The 16140-nt window shown below is 33.8% G+C and overlaps 1 protein-coding gene across 4 annotated transcripts in view; it reads left to right on the forward strand.

Annotated features, from left to right (window-relative positions):
- Moe (Moesin) overlaps positions 1-11137 on the forward strand; it is a 59014-nt gene extending 47877 nt beyond the window's left edge. For 3 of the 4 annotated variants that reach the window (XM_065364293.1, XM_065364294.1, XM_065364292.1), the window contains 6 exons: positions 613-764; positions 5993-6223; positions 6326-6586; positions 6670-6796; positions 6968-7528; positions 10187-11137. In XM_065364293.1, the coding sequence (XP_065220365.1) occupies positions 613-764; positions 5993-6223; positions 6326-6586; positions 6670-6796; positions 6968-7528; positions 10187-10351 (1497 nt within the window). In that variant the 3' untranslated portion in view covers positions 10352-11137. The remainder of the gene's footprint in view (positions 1-612; positions 765-5992; positions 6224-6325; positions 6587-6669; positions 6797-6967; positions 7529-10186) is intronic. The other variant, XM_065364295.1, reaches the window with a different exon arrangement.
- The last annotated feature ends 5003 nt before the right edge of the window (positions 11138-16140 follow it).

A 16140-nucleotide genomic window follows, 5' to 3' on the forward strand; every position in this document is an offset into this window, starting at 1 on the left:
AGTAATTAAATGCATAGGTAAAAATGCAAGCGTAAATAATTACCTACCAAGTAATTTTTCGGCTATTTTTACTCTTCCTCAAGGCTCAATGAGAGAGTTTTGGTGCAATTTTCCATCTTTGAAGAAATGCAGTAAAATTTATTCTCGACAGAATGCATTAGACAGGGTTATCAGCGGTGGAAAAAAATTCAAACGCGAATGAAATTACAAAAAAAAAAATGTTACAATGCGACGGTTAATGGTTTTGTCGGCGAGTTCATTGATGAATGCGAGTTATTTATTTCAGGAAAATATGTACGAATATATTCGTATGTACTTGGAAGAGAATTACACTGCAGGAAATTGCTGACTTCGGTTGAAGGTATCAAGTTTCGAATGTACAAGTGTACTTATGCAGCTGGTTTAATATTTAAAAAAAAAATATATATATGAATCTACTTATTAGTTATGCGAAATGCCCCCGAAAAAAAATTCCGGAAATTATTAGCGATTGTTATATACGTTACGTTATAATTATAATGTTATTGAATGAGATTTAAGAATTTTTTTTTCTTTATTCAATCATTTACACGGATGAAATGAAGTAATTGTGATTTTTTTTCAATGTTTCAGGTGAAAAATGCTATTTTATCGGACGAAATTTATTGCCCACCGGAAACGTCTGTGCTGCTGGCTTCGTACGCTGTGCAAGCTCGTCACGGAGATTACAACAAAGTCATCCATATCCCTGGATTCTTAGCCAATGATCGTCTTCTACCTCAGAGGTAAACTTTCCAGTACCATTAATAGAGATTGAATTGTAATCGGATCGAAAACGGTGTTTAATATGGCGAAAAGTGTTGAAAATTGAGGGTCCAGCTTTCCCTACTTTTGTGTGGATTTTTACTTATTTGTCCTGTTATACTTTATTTTTTTTTTTTTTGAAAAAAAAATCCAAAAAAGTCTCTTTTTTTGACAAGGGTACATTTTTTTTTTACCTAAATTGCCAAAAAATGCTCGTTTTTTGACAAAATTACCCAAAACAAAGTGTTACTTTGGTACCAAACTTGCAAAAATCGCTAGTTTTTTTTGGTCAATTGCATAAAAATACTGCTTTTTTGACAATATCAAAAAGGTGCCAAAAAAAGTCCTGCATTTTTGTCAAATTTGCAAAACAATAATGCCATTTTCTTTTCTAAAATCCGATGGAGCTCCTTTTTTTGCCAAAACTGTATAACAAAATCCTGTTTTTTTTTTGTTTTTTTTTTTTCGTCAAAGCTATGATAAACTAATCCCGATTTTGCCAAATTTGCGAAAAGTTCTGTTGTTTCTACCATTTCTAAAAAAAAATCCCGCTTTTCTCATCAAAATTGGCAAAAAAAAGTCCTCGTTTTCTGGTAAACTTGCTCAGAAATTGCGCTGTTTTGACAAAATTGCCCTAAAAAAGTTTTGTTTTTTGATATTTTTGCAACAGGAGATGCCGTTTTGATGAAAATTTCTAAAAAGTGTCCTGTTTCTGTCAAATTTGCAAAAAAAAAGTTTTTTTTAATTCACAAAATTGTCAAAAGTAAGTCGTGGTTTGGTGGGAAATCTGCTGGGTTGACAAAATATGCTGAATGAAAAATATCTTTTTTTCTCGAGCTTGTAAAAAGTCCAGTATATTTAACCATATTGCTCTGAAAAGTCTTACTTTTCAGCAAAACTTGCGAAAACATGTTCTAGTTTCAAAAAAAATTTTCGTTCTGTTCTTTTCACAAAAATGGCGGGGAAAAAGTCCTCTATTGTTCGGTGAACTTGCAAAAATGCTTTTTTTCTGCCAAAATTGCGAAAAAATATACTTTTTGGACAATACTTGTTCTCAAAATGGAAAAATTTCTTGTAAAATCTGAGAAAGTTTTCCACTTTTTGACTGAATTGATGATAACAGACTATTTTTTCAACTGAATTGACCAAAAAACATGTGGTAGCTCTCTGCATAAAACTTGCAAAAATTTCTGCTGATTTGACAATTTTGCGAAAAAAAGTCTTTTTTTACTATTTTTGTTTTCGCTCAAAAATTACTGTTTTTTTTGTCAGGCATGAATCTAAAATCCTGCTGTTTGTCAAAACTGCAAAAAAACAGTCTTTTTTTGTCTTTTGTCGACCAGAAGTACTTTTTTTTGACAGAATTGACGAGAAAATCTCGCTTTTTGACGTAATTGTCGAAATAAATTATGCTTTTTGTTTTTGGCATAAATCAACTTGCAAAAATTCCTGCTGTTTTGACGAAATTTCAAAAAATAAAAAAAAAATTGTTTTGGCAAGAATTGAAATAAAGTTCTGTTGGTCTGACCAAAATTGCAAAAAAAAGTTGTGTTTCTGCAGAGTGTCTACTGGCAAGAAAAAGGCAAGAAAGTTAGAAAAAGGCGAGAAATTCGCTTGGGTGGCAAGAAAATTTCCAAGAATTCACATCAAAAATCTCTGAAAAATTGAAGTTATCCCAGCAAAATTTCAAGCTTTCATTTTATTAAAATTGATGTTGTTCTACTTTTTGAATTAAAAATTTTCCAAAAAATTTTGCCCGAGCGAAAGAGAACGACCAACTTTTTAAAATTGTTGATATTATTGTGCTCCGATGAAAATGTAAAATAAAGCATACAAAATGGTCGTTTTTTCGTTTTTCACAACAATTTTTTCAACAAATTTTCGCTCTCGCTTCGCTCGAGCAGTAATTTTAACTTCATTTCAATAAAATGATCATTCATTGTGAAGGGTTTTCTGAAAACAACAAAATGTCGATTTCTCGTGTCTAAAATTCTGATTTTGCTCTCCCCTCAATCACAAATAAAAATATAACTAAGCTCTTTTCATGGTTTGATCCTGTAATTGTATATGTCACATTGTCACTGGTATTCACCACGTTAAAATTTTGATTTTTGTCGGAAAAATAACAATTTTTTGTTGAAAAAATGACATCATACTCCCTCTCCCCCCAAATAACACGACTTATTCGATCCGCATTCGAGTTTACTTTTCATTTTGTTACTGTTATCATCATAGAATTGAATTCACTTCAGTAGACTTGCCTCAACGTTTGTTTTTATTACGTTTTTTTATTACTATTTTTTCATTTGAGAAATTAATGCACTTCTCTGCTTTGAAGAATAAATTGTTGAGAAATTTTGTTGGGGTGGGGGGGGGGGGGGTTAGAGTGGTTAGCGAAGATTATCTATGCGTAAATATGAAGAGGGGTAAGAAATTTCATTTTTGGAAGCAAGAAAAAAGCAAGAAAAAGGCGAGAAATTCGCTTTTTTGATTTTAGTAGACACTCTGTTCTGTCAAACTTGCAAAAAAGTCATTTTTTTGTTACCAAAATTGGAAAGAATTACGTCTTTTTTTTGGCGAAAGTATCAAAAAAAGGTAAGTTCGCCCGCCTTTTACCGAATTTGCAAAAAGGTTCTATCGTCTTTTGACAGTCGGTAAATTACGCTCGATTTCAAAAAAAAAAAAATTCTTATTGGTTGAAACGTTGATCAAAATGGTCGAAGTAAATTTTCAAACATTTCATTTACAAGAATATTTTGAATCTTCTTTTTAGTACACTTTCCCTACCTATTTTTCAACTTTGAGTTTTCACAATTTTAGTTTTACTCTAAATTACTTATGGTCGTTTTTTGTCTTAATTTTGACTGAATTTTTTGTAAATTTCGACAGTTTTTTTTTCGAGTCTCGTGCTTGTGCTTTTAAAAAAACTAGTAATTTTTTGACTTACGTTTTTGGTAGAATTGTGATTTTTCTTCTTCCAAAAGTTACGATTTCCTTTAAATTTTGATCGATTTTTTTAAGAGGGGGGGGGGGGGACTTCTTCAAGATTCGATGAGTTTGTTTTTTTCATTTTCACTGATATCTTTCATTCGTTGCTCCCTCTATCGTTGAACAATTTTTTTTCCATTTGATATTATTTTTTTCTCTCGAATCGTCTTGAGCTTTGCTTGAAATTGGTCGATGATTTTTTTTTTAAATTTTGTCGGATTTTTTTCCGAATTCTTACTTTTAATTCTCGCGAGTTCTTTGTTCTGAATTTTCAGTGATTTTTCCAGAACTGAATTTTCGAGAGTTTTCCATTTTCATCCCTTCCACCATTTTGTTTTGAATTTTATCGATTCGTTTTTCTGACTAAATTTTTGTTCTTTTTTTTTGATTTCAAGGAAACTTTTTTTTTTGAATTCTTGCAATTTTTATGATATTTTCTTCTAATTTTGCGCCAAATTTTAGTAATTTTTTCTGCCTAAATTTTTGTGGAATTTTCCTTTTTACAGTTTTTATTTTGAGTATTTGACAGGTTTTTTTGGATTTTAAGACTCGATGTTTTATTATGAATTTTTTTGGGCTTTCTTGATTTTTATTTCACGTTTCATTCTTTGAAGTTCTCGTAGATTCTATTTCTCAATTTTTCGACGGTTTTCCCCGAATTTCAGTGTTTTTTCTTATGCCTATATTTTTGTGAAGTTTCCGCAATTTCATCGTGAGTTTTCATGAATTTTTTTTCCAATTTTTAATGTGTTGTTTCTTAAATTTTAGTGCTTTTATGTTGAATTTCGCTCTTGAGTTTTATTCTTAGGGTCTTATGATTTTGAAGTTTTCCACATTATTGTTTGACTAAGTTTTTTCTCTCCAGATCTTGATCAGTCCTCTGCTTCCTGTTTTGGTCATTTTCTCTCAATTTCAATGTTTTTGTTGCATTTTTTTTTTTTTTTTTTTTTTTTGAATTTTAATTACTTATGTCAATTTTTGCCAAGTTTTGATGTCTTTTTCTCGCGAATTTGAGGATTTTTTTTCTTTCTGAAGCACAGTACATTTTTTTTGTATTCGAATTTTTAAAATGATTTTCACAAATCACTGTTTTTCCCAAATTTTGATTACAAGCTCGCCTCCCCCGCCTTTTACCATTGATTTTAATGAGTTTTCTGTTCAAAAAAGATTCTTATAATTTAATATGGACTTTATTCCTTCTCAACACTCAAATAATTTTTTTCAATTGCTCGCTCGTGTCAAAATTTCTGCAATTTTGCAATTGATATTTTTGTGTTTAATTTTTCGAAATGATTAAATTTTCCAAAAATTTACCCCCCCCCCTCCCTCCCATTTCTGCCTCCGATGGTCGAAAATAGAAAAATCACCTCGATTAATGCTCATCAGGTTCGAACAGTGCTATGTAAGTATTTTACGATAAAAAAGTTTTTGAAAATAATTCTCAGTGGTTCCTAAAATTCTTTTTTTATTTACAACTTTGGGAACCCCTGAAGCTCAAAAATGGTCATTTTGGGTTAACTAATCACAGATTCGTATTTGGGACTGTTAAATTTCATTTCGAACGAATAATTAAATTCGAATTTTTCGATATTTATCGCGTTATCGACGAAAAGATAAAAATATCCGAATTGTATGTTATCTCGTTCTAGCACACGTCAAGTTGCGCACTCGCGTAGTTATAACATTTTATACAATTGAAGAAACCTTTATCTCTTACAGAGGTATGAATCAGATGACTCATACTAACGCTATACACCTTGTTATTTGTGCGGTCCTACTGTTAAGATGAAATAAAATCATTCAAACCGGTTCCATCGACGACGTTTTCGTTAATTTTGAATTCAAACAGGGATCTTTGTTGCAACATTTCAAGAGTGGTCGAGTCGATAACTGTCTGGTGCCAAAAAATGGCCTTATCGAGACACCTTTTCAAAATTTTTTCTCAGCTTTTCCCCATTTTCTGCTCCTTTTTTTTAATCAATTATTTAATTCAAGAATTGATACACTTGAGAAAATACGATTTCCAGTTGAAATTCGTGCTCTTTTGGTTTTACTACATATGTTTTCCTGTTTGTTGGACAACTTTTCCAAAGGATATGTCGAGTGTTATTATTTTTTGTAATTTTTCCCTGTTTTGAACTTGTTTTCGGTCCGTTTATGTTAATTTCTTTTTTTATTACATATTGGAAAAATAAATTAATATTTTGTATTCACATTACAGAGTTATGGATCAACATAAAATGTCGCGCGAAGAATGGGAAAACAGTATTACAACGTGGTGGAACGAGCATAAAGGAATGCTACGCGAAGACGCCATGCTCGAGTATCTGAAAATAGCTCAAGATTTAGAAATGTACGGAGTGAATTACTTCGAGATACGTAACAAAAAAGGTACCGAGCTATGGTTAGGAGTGGACGCCTTAGGATTAAATATCTACGAAAAAGATGACAAGTAAGATGGCATTTCTATTTGTACACATCGTATTTGTTACGATGTATTGTAATCTCGCATTCACGATGATCTAACTTGTTGTGTTGTTGTTTGCTGCTGCAGATTAACACCTAAAATCGGTTTCCCGTGGTCGGAAATTAGAAACATTTCGTTCAACGATCGTAAATTCATCATCAAACCGATCGACAAGAAAGCTCCGGATTTCGTCTTCTTCGCTCCGAGAGTTCGTATCAATAAGCGTATCTTAGCTCTATGTATGGGTAACCACGAACTCTACATGAGGCGCAGAAAACCCGACACTATCGACGTGCAACAAATGAAAGCTCAAGCTCGCGAAGAGAAAATCGCCAAACAGCAACAAAGGTTGGTCTGCTGGCTCATTGGCTGCTGTCAAATTATTCTATATCATCTTTATTCGGTAATAACTGTGTTTTATTCGTATGTAGGGAGAAATTACAATTGGAAATCGCTGCCAGGGAGAAGGCCGAAAAGAAACATCAAGAATACGAAGAACGATTGAAATCCATGCAGAATGAAATGGAAAAACGAGAAAAAGAATTACAAGAAGCTCAAGTGAGTGGGAAATTAATCGGTCATATTCTGTAATAGTATTTCGATTCTTATGGGAAATGTGTTGTTTGACAAAATTTCATTATTCTGAGTCAATGGGAGAAAATATTTTCATAAGGTTTTCCTCACAATCAACCGGTGTGATTTTAATTTCGATATCGTTTCGTTTCGTAGGAAATAATTCGTCGACTGGAGGAACAATTGAAACAACTGCAAGCCGCCAAAGACGAATTGGAAGTTCGCCAAAACGAGCTGCAGATGATGATGGAACGTTTAGAAGAATCAAAAAATATGGAAGCGGCCGAACGCGCTAAATTAGAAGAAGAAATCAAAGATAAACAAAGCGAAGTGGAACGTATCAGAACCGAAGTCGAAATGAAAGATCAAGAAACCCGCAGATTACAGGTTGGTTTTGTTTTCATTTGCCTTTGTAATTACGTTGCTCGAGATGTTGTTGAAATCGACGTACCTAAACGCGTTTTCTTTTTACATTACCTGCAGGATGAAGTTGAAGCTGCTCGTCAGAAACAAGAGGCGGCCAAGATCGCTCTTTTGGCGGCTACCTCAACTCCGCAACATCACCACGTCGAAGAAAATGAAAATTGTGATGAAAACGACGAAATGTTCAACGGTCATGTATCCCGTGACTTGCAAACCGATTCCAGCATCGTCGATCCTGTCGAAGAACGTAGAACGTTGGCTGAACGAAATGAACGTCTGCACGATCAACTCAAGGTATGCGCGATCGCCTGCTACGCCGAGGTGTCCGTTCAATAAAGAGTCACCGGTCAACGAATTTCGCCATTTGACAAAAGTCGTGAAACTGTCAGAGCTCAGGGACATTGAAAATTTTATCCAAAATTGAAAATTTAATTGGATTTTACTCCATTTTTTGTGATAGAAAGTTTTCTTCGTATCGCTCCTTTCGTTACTCGATAAGAAAAAGTCTTGAAGGTCTTGGCTTTTTCAACTTTTTTCTAAAAATATTCTGTTTTCTTGCTCGAATTGTGAAAAAAACTGCAATGTTCTACGGAAATTTTAGAAAATTTCTATTTTCCCTAAAATTGCCAGAAGATACTTTGTTTTTTGTCAAAATTTTCAAAAATTCCCATTTTTACCAAGATTGTCAAAAGGTCCTAATTGTTGCCAAAATGGCCAAATATTGATTGGACGAAATTTTCACAAGTGTGCTTTTTTGCCGAAATTATCAAAAAATCTTATATTCTTGCCTGATAAAAAGATCAAATTTTTTGCTAAAATTTCTAGAAAGCCGTACTTTTTGCCAAAACTGTCGATATTTTTTTTGTCAAAATGGTTAAAAGTCCTGTTTTTTTTTTTTTTTTTTTAAATAACAAAAAAGCATTGATTTTTGCCTTTTCTGTTTGAAAAGTCTTTTTTTTCGTTCTGAAATTGGCTATCAAAAGTGCTCTTTTCACTAAATTCTTAAGACATTTTTTTGTTTTGTTTTTTTACAAGAATTGACCGAAAAAATACCATGTTTTTTTTACAAAAATGCAAAAAGCCCTGTTTTTTTGCCTGAACTGAGTGAAAAACATAATCGACATTTTCAGAAAGTTGTATTTTTTGCAAAATTGTCGGAAAAGACCTATGTAGGTCTTATTCTTGAAAGCAAAATTGTTATAATTTTTTCTAAACTCGTGAAAACTTCATTATTTTATAGTTGAGAAAGTGTTTGTTTTTTATTACCAGAATGGTCAAAAATTGGTTTCTTAGTCAAATTGTCAAACAGACTTGTAATTTTTGCTGAAATTGCTGGGAAAAAATCCCTTTTTTTTACCAAAATAAGTATCTAAAAAGCATTGATCTTCCTCCAGCTGTTTGAAAAGTCCTTTTTTCGTTTCAAAATTATCAAAAAAAATTTCAAAAACATCGTTTTTCCCAAAAATTGTCAGAAAATCATATTTTTTGGAAAATTGTCAAAAAATCTCAAGTCTTGATTGTGTGAAAAAGTCGTATTTTTTTCGTTGCAAAATTTGGCATGAAAAGGTCTTGTTTTTTTATCAAAATTGACAGGAACTGATTTTTTGATCGAATAGTCAAATAGGTAGTTGTAATTTTTGCTAAAATTGTTGAGAAATTCACAGTTTTTGTCAAAATAAGTATCCAAAAAACATTAAACTTCCCCTAGCTGTTTGAAAAGTCTTCTTTCCGCCTCAAAATTATCAATCAGAAGCCTTTTTTTGCCGAATTATTTCAAAGTCATTTTTTTCGCCAAAATTGTCCATAAAATACGCTTTTTCTTGACAAAAATGCAAAAAAATCCTGTTTTAAACCCAAATTTCCACACAAGACATTGTTTTACCAAAATTTCTATAAAAATTGTTTTTCCCAAAAGTTGTCAGAAATTTCTATTTTTTGCAAAATTGTCAAAAGTCCCGATTGTATGGAAAAGTCGTATTTTTTTTTGCGAACTTCCATGAAAAGGTCTTGTTTTCATGTCACAATTGATAGAAAGTCTGTTTTACCAACATTTTCCAAAAAATTGTTTTCCCCAAAAATTGTTAGCAGGTCATATTTTTTGCAAAGTTGTCAAGAGTCCCAATTTGTGTAAAAAAGTTGCATTTTTTTTTGTTGCAAAATTTGCCATGAAAATGGGCTGTATTTTTTTTTTTTTTGTCAAAATTGACTGAAAGTCATTTTTTGATCAAATAATGAAATAGTTGTAATTTTTGCTATAATTGCTAAGAAATTCCTGATTTTTTGCCAAAACGTTCAAAATGCGTAGATTTTTGATTCATCTGTCAAAAAGGTATTTTTTTGTTCCAAAATTATCCAACAAAAGTGCTGTTTCTTGCCAAAAATGCCAATTGTCAAAGAGTCCTCGGTCTTGTCAAAATTATCAAAAAATTCTGGTTTTTTGCTAAAATTGTCCGAAAGTACTTTTGTTTTGGCAAAATTGTCAGAATGTTTAATTTTCATCAAAATTAAAAATCCAAAAGGTACTGTCTTTTCCCTTAGCTTTAGCTGTTTTTGAAAAGTGTTTTTTTTTCTTGTGATTTTTCCCTTCGCTTATTCTCTTCTTTCAAAATTTTAATTGTTTTTCATGTTTGCAATCTTTTTTTTTTTTTGAAAAAGGAAAATTTGACATTGAAAAAGTCACGTCTGAATAAATTTTAACCCTTTCCTCTCCCAAATTGAAACATTTGAAAAATTTCCAGTCAGAAGTCTCGTGGTCTTTTTTTTCTATGTGAATCTCCTCTCCCCATCCAATTTGAATCTAGTGAAAGCCTGAAAGGTCCGGAGAATTGTAAAAATTTGCCTAAAAAGCTGGAGAAAATGGTTTCTTCAAAAGAATGGACGCCTTTGTACTTGTACAGCTTCCCTCGAAGGAATTAGCCACTATTCTAACACTTAATGTGGTAATTGTTACAGATGCTGAAACAAGATTTAGCTCAATCGCGAGATGAAACGAAAGAAACAACGTTGGATAAAATACACCGAGAAAACGTACGCCAAGGACGCGATAAATACAAAACGTTAAGAGAAATTCGTAAAGGAAATACTAAACGACGAGTTGATCAATTCGAAAACATGTGATTCGCTATTCGCAGCAGCAGCCTGTTCGAGACGTGTATCGATAAAATTTACAATTACAAGAGCCTGTTACCTACCTTTTAACACTGTTTATTCCATTTTAGCCGTTGTGTATCGTGTTTTATTCAATTTTATTTATTTTCTTCTTCTATTTTTTTCCAATTTGTATCGTAAACGAATTATTAGCCAGTAAAATTTTACTATCTACGTAAGAAGGCAGTATAATCGTACGTGTACTTTGTATTGTATTCTTATCTGTTCATCGAACAATGCCCGATATATTTTTCTTTTCTATATATTTTTGTCCTTTTATTTAATGTAATATTGTTTCTTTTTTTTTCCTTTTTGTTGTAAATCGATATTTGGTCGATTTTTTTCTATTCCATATTTATATTTTACAAATCTGACCGTCTCGAAGTTCGAGATGTTATCAATTTATTATCGTGTAATATTCTATTTTTTCTTATACGACGACAATATTTCCCTCCGTTTTGTAAATTAGGTATTTAAAATTTGGAAATATCACTATACTTTTTGTATGTATCGTATTTTCGCGAGCCGACAGCCGACGTTCGGTGGGTAGCCTGTGGCGACCAAGGGAGCAGATAACTCACAGGCTTACGATGTACGAAGCGTAAGTCCGTTTTAATAATGAAATATGACGAAATTATTCAGGCTATTATAATGTTTTTTTTTTCAACATGTGATTTTGTCATTGATCACTCTCTACTCTTTTTGTTTCAACCAGTGGCGCTTGAATTTTGTCGTTTAATAAATATTCGTATTTTTTTTGCGTCGTTTATATTTTATTGTGTACGAAACATATTGAATTTTGACGAAAAAATTCGACTCTGAAGTGATTAATTAAATCAATTTTTAATTGAATATCAATTCCTCACGGATGCGTGGCGCCATCTATGCCAATCAGTCGAACGTACGACACACGTGCCTTCAATTTTTGAAATTTACGAATTTGAATTTCACACGGATGCTTGGCGCTATCTATTGTTATATTATGGAACTACTTTGGCTGAATTTTATCGAAATGAATATCCAAAATTTAATTGCCACACGGACGCGTGCTGCCATCTATCGGAATATTAACGAACTACTGGGTCCGTTTCAAATTTCGGTATTAGAGACCTGCTAATATCCTATATTCTCCTAATAACATAGCCTGATATTTTACTCTTTCAAACGCGGTTTAGCGATTTCAGTCGTGTCAAATAAGTTGCATACCCGAACCGTATCACGGCAGAGGGTTTGAAATGATTGCTCGTGCATTTTAGCCGTGTCAAATTGGTTGCATAACCAAACATATCAAGGCAGTAATTTTAAAATTCAATCTTGGCCTTTTCGTGGTAATTTTGATTTGTCGTATGGGTTGCATATTTTTATAAAACAAGGCGCTTAACTCATTTTTACCCTGATCTTAATTATTTTTCGAGCTAGGTGAGTAAAATGCAAGCGATCAAGCCCAAATTCGGTATGTAGGGGTGTTTGAAGGCGCTGAATCCAAATTTGAGGTAATTTTCACGGGAAACTCGGAATTAGCCTCATGAGAGAGGGGGTAAAACTGAAAATTGAGCCTCAAGTCACGCGACACATCAAAATACATGTTTTTGAGGCTCCTGAGTTCGAATTTGGATATTATTTCGAAAGAAACTCCAAAAGGAGCTTCAGAGGAGAAGGTTCAAAATTCCAAAATTGGCCTGAATATCACGAGACATATCGAAATAAACGTTTTTGACGCTCCTGAACACGAATTTGATAAAAATTTGACGAAAACCCCAAAATGAGCTTTTCAAGGGGAGGTTCAAAACTCAAAAATTACCACAAATTTCAAGTGGCACATCAAAATGTATGATTTTGAAGCCCCCGAGAACGAATTTGATATCATTTTAGCATGAGCCCCAAAATGAGCTTTTGAAGGGGAGGTCCGAAACCCAAAAATTGACCCAAATTTCAAATGGCATATCAAAATGTATATTTTCGAGGCTCCTAAGTACGACTTTGATATCATTTCGGAGTAAACCATACAAGAGGCTCGTAAGGAGGAGATTCAAAAATCCAAAATTGCCCTAAATATCACGTGACATATCAAAAATACTTATTCGTTTATGATGCTCGCAAACACGAATTTTTATCATTTCGGCAGAAACTCCAAAAGGTGCTTCTGAAGGCGAGGTTCAGAATTCGAAAAAAGGGATCGAATATTACGTGGCACGTCAAAATGAACGTTTTAGAAGCTCCCGAGAACAAATTTGATATTATTTTGGCGTTAAGCCCCAAAATGGGCTTCAAAGGAGGAGGAAGGTTTAAAAATCAAAAATGGGCCTAAATATCATATCGCACTTCAAAATACTGTTTTAGAGGCGCCTGAATACGAATTTGATACTATTTCGGCAAAAACCACCAATAATGGGCTTCTGAGAGGGAGCTATTCAATGAAAAATAGCCATTGTTCGTCGTCAAGTTTCGAAACACAGAATGAAATAAAATAAAACAACACAAAACGAAAATCGTTTCAATTTTTTCAACGGCAAAGAAATCAATACAAACTTAATTATTCTATAACACGTTGACCAACCTGGATTAAAAAACACTGCCGGCCGCTCGACAGTGAAAAACCATGATTGGTCATTACAAAAATACACGAATAATACTTAATAACAACGTGATTGATACAAATTTTCTACTGTATAAAAAATATACAAACTAAAAAGATACAACATCAACATTATGTACATAAAAATTAAAAAGTAGAGGGACGGAGGGGGGGGGTCCTAATCTCAATTTCTCGACAAATTGCATCGTAAAACAGCGTGAATGATCGATAATTTGGCTCGTCACTTGTCTTTAATCTCAAATTTGACGCAAATAAACTAATCTTAATTAATTAATAAGTAATTAAATAACCACTCACCTGAATCGATGCGTGTAAACTAACTTATATGTAATACGTAACATAGTAACGACTCACCTGTACCTGACTCTTCACACAGTACCAAAATCTAACCTACCCAGTCATCTCCCATCCGACCAATGATGACTAAAACACATTCCTAGAAAGTTCGATGCTAATCATTTTAATCGTTCAATTTTTCGATTATTTCTCTACCCAATACGATGACGGAAAGACCTTACACATTTAACTAGATTCTAACAAAGCATAAAAATCCAGATCGACATCCGCTCTTCGCGCACTCTCAACAGTCCAGACAATCGAACCCTTTGTCGGGCCCAACTCTCCGGAACAGTATCTCAAATTCCCTACACTCACCACGGGCAGTGCTGTTGAATGCTTCATGAGTATCACGGGCATTCGACCAAAGCGCCAACACTGCGGGATAGGCTGAACTTATCCTCAAGGCAAGGTATATAGCTGACCCCTCAGGCAGGTCAGTTAACACTTCGTACGAGGGTAAAATTTACAACACGCTGACGTCAGCGTAGGAATAAAAGTTACACTCGTACGAAGTGATAACAGAGACCGCCTGAAAGGCGCCAGCCTACATCCTCTTTGATAAGCCGATCCTGTAAAAACCCCGGTCGGCACGTGTACTGCCGGGAAGCAGTAAGCAAGTAGACGGCGCACGGATTTCTACCCTAACCTCGCCTAGGACGGCTACAAGGGCAGTCCGAGCTCGGTCGACTCGGAGGTCCATACGCGCTGTGATATAGATTGATTATTTATTAGGAAAATTTTTAGACTAGGGAATGTTAGTGAGCGGAAATAGGTATAGGAATTTTACAATGAGGATAAAAGGAGTGGGTTTGTAATTTTGTATAGGAAAAGAGAACCTACCTATATCAACATAAATTAATGCTCGAATTAGAAGAAGAGAGCTTCCGAGTAATTTCAAACCAAAAAAAAAGGGGGAAGATATCTATTTACACAGTAGACAGAGTCTACAATCATAAAACCAATGGTTGGACAATGTCCTAGTTTTAAACTCGAATTAGTAATTGTAAAATTACATACATTTTAATTCCAGAGGAATAAAATAAGATGGTTATACTATGAAATCTTTCACTAGATTATCTAATTGGAAAAACTAGGCGAATTAAATCCTTCACTGGATTATCTAAATTTACGACTTAAAAAGAAACCATCTCCTTGATTATTTAATTTTTTAAGTTGCTACTAAAATTCTTTGCTGAATTATCTTGTAGCCTAGCTGAGAAAGACCCTAGATACTGCCCGGAACTATGGCATGAGGAGTTACCTCAGCCTAGCCGGTATGCTCGAATCAAAAGACTTACTCCATTTGGTGCATACTCAGGAATTAAAGTTGAAAAATAGTCATTGAAAATAATTCGAACTCGCGTACCGGAATATTACACCATTTAATTGAAAAAAGAATGTTCAACAAAATTACATTATCAAAAAGATAAAAGTACTCGAACGAACAACGTTCTTACACTCGAATTCCGAAAAACATACTGACGTTAGGTAGGTAAGTACCTAGCGTCATAAGTTATCAATTTTCCCACCTATGGTTTTAACCTTGAAAGGGCTCATCTAATTTATGCCAGTATAATTGCCTAACGATTTTAATTTAGGCATCCTTATATGACAGCACCAACCTCTGGCCCATACCAATATTGAGGCGCCGAGCAAGCCCCCTATGTACCAAGTGTACCGTTCTTGAGGACTTGTCTCGAATCTTACCCCATATCCCGAGCTGACATTTTGCCTCACTGAGGCACTTTTTTTTGCCTATATTCGCGATTTGAGACGATTTTCTCACCTATATGAGACTAATGACAAAAATATGCAAATTAGCTCGTAGGTATTTGATTTTTTTAAGTACCTTACAGGAGTGTTAGATGGCGGCCTATTGATAATGAAACACGCAATTTGTCTTTACAGTGTGAAAAGGAACCTACTCGTAAATTAAATCCTATATACTAAAATAATGTCGGTTTTTTTGTTCCCACGAGATCTCAGCAAGTACTCAACCGATTTTCATAAATGACCCCTCAATAGAAAGCTTGTGAAGTGTAGATTTGCAGGCTACTCTTGAAAGTTTGAAAAGTTTGGCCAAAAGCTCAAAAAGCTCAAGAAATCATTTCGGCCAATCACAACGCAGCATTTGATGTCAGTTTTTTTATTCCCATGAGATCTCAGTAAATACTTGACCAATTTTCATAAAAGACCCCTCAATAGAAAGCTTGTGAAGTGTAGATTTTCAGGCTACTCTTAAAAGTTTGAAAAGTTTGGCCAAAAGCTCAAAAACCTCGAGAAACCATTTCAGCCAATCATAACGCAGCATTTGGCGATTAGAATGATGTTGGGTTTTTTGTTCTGATGAGACCTCAGTATGTACTCAACCAATTTTCATAAAAGGCCCCTCAATATAAAGCTTGTGAAATGTAGGTATGCTGGTTATTCTTGATAGTTCGAAAGGTTTGGCCAAAAGCTCAAAAAGCTTGAGAAATCATTTCGGCCAATCACAACGTAGCATTTGGCAATTATAATTCCCACGAGATCTCAATAAGTACTCTACGGATTTTCATAAAAGACCCCTCAATAGAAAGCTTGTGAAGTGTAGATGTGCAGGCGGCTATTATTGAAAGTTCAAAAAATTTGTCTAAATGTTCAAAAAGCTTGAAAAACCATTTCGGCCAATCACAATGCGCAGCATTCAGCAAAGTTTTTTTGATTCCACGAGACCAGAGATATCGATTTTCATAAAAGACCCCTCAATAGAAAGCTTGTGAAGTGTAGATATGCAGGCTATTATTAAAAGTTCAAAAAATTTGACTAAATGTTCAAAAAGCTCAAG

The sequence above is a fragment of the Planococcus citri genome, chromosome 4 (assembly GCF_950023065.1).
Source record: "Planococcus citri chromosome 4, ihPlaCitr1.1, whole genome shotgun sequence".
Lineage (NCBI taxonomy): Eukaryota > Metazoa > Arthropoda > Insecta > Hemiptera > Pseudococcidae > Planococcus > Planococcus citri.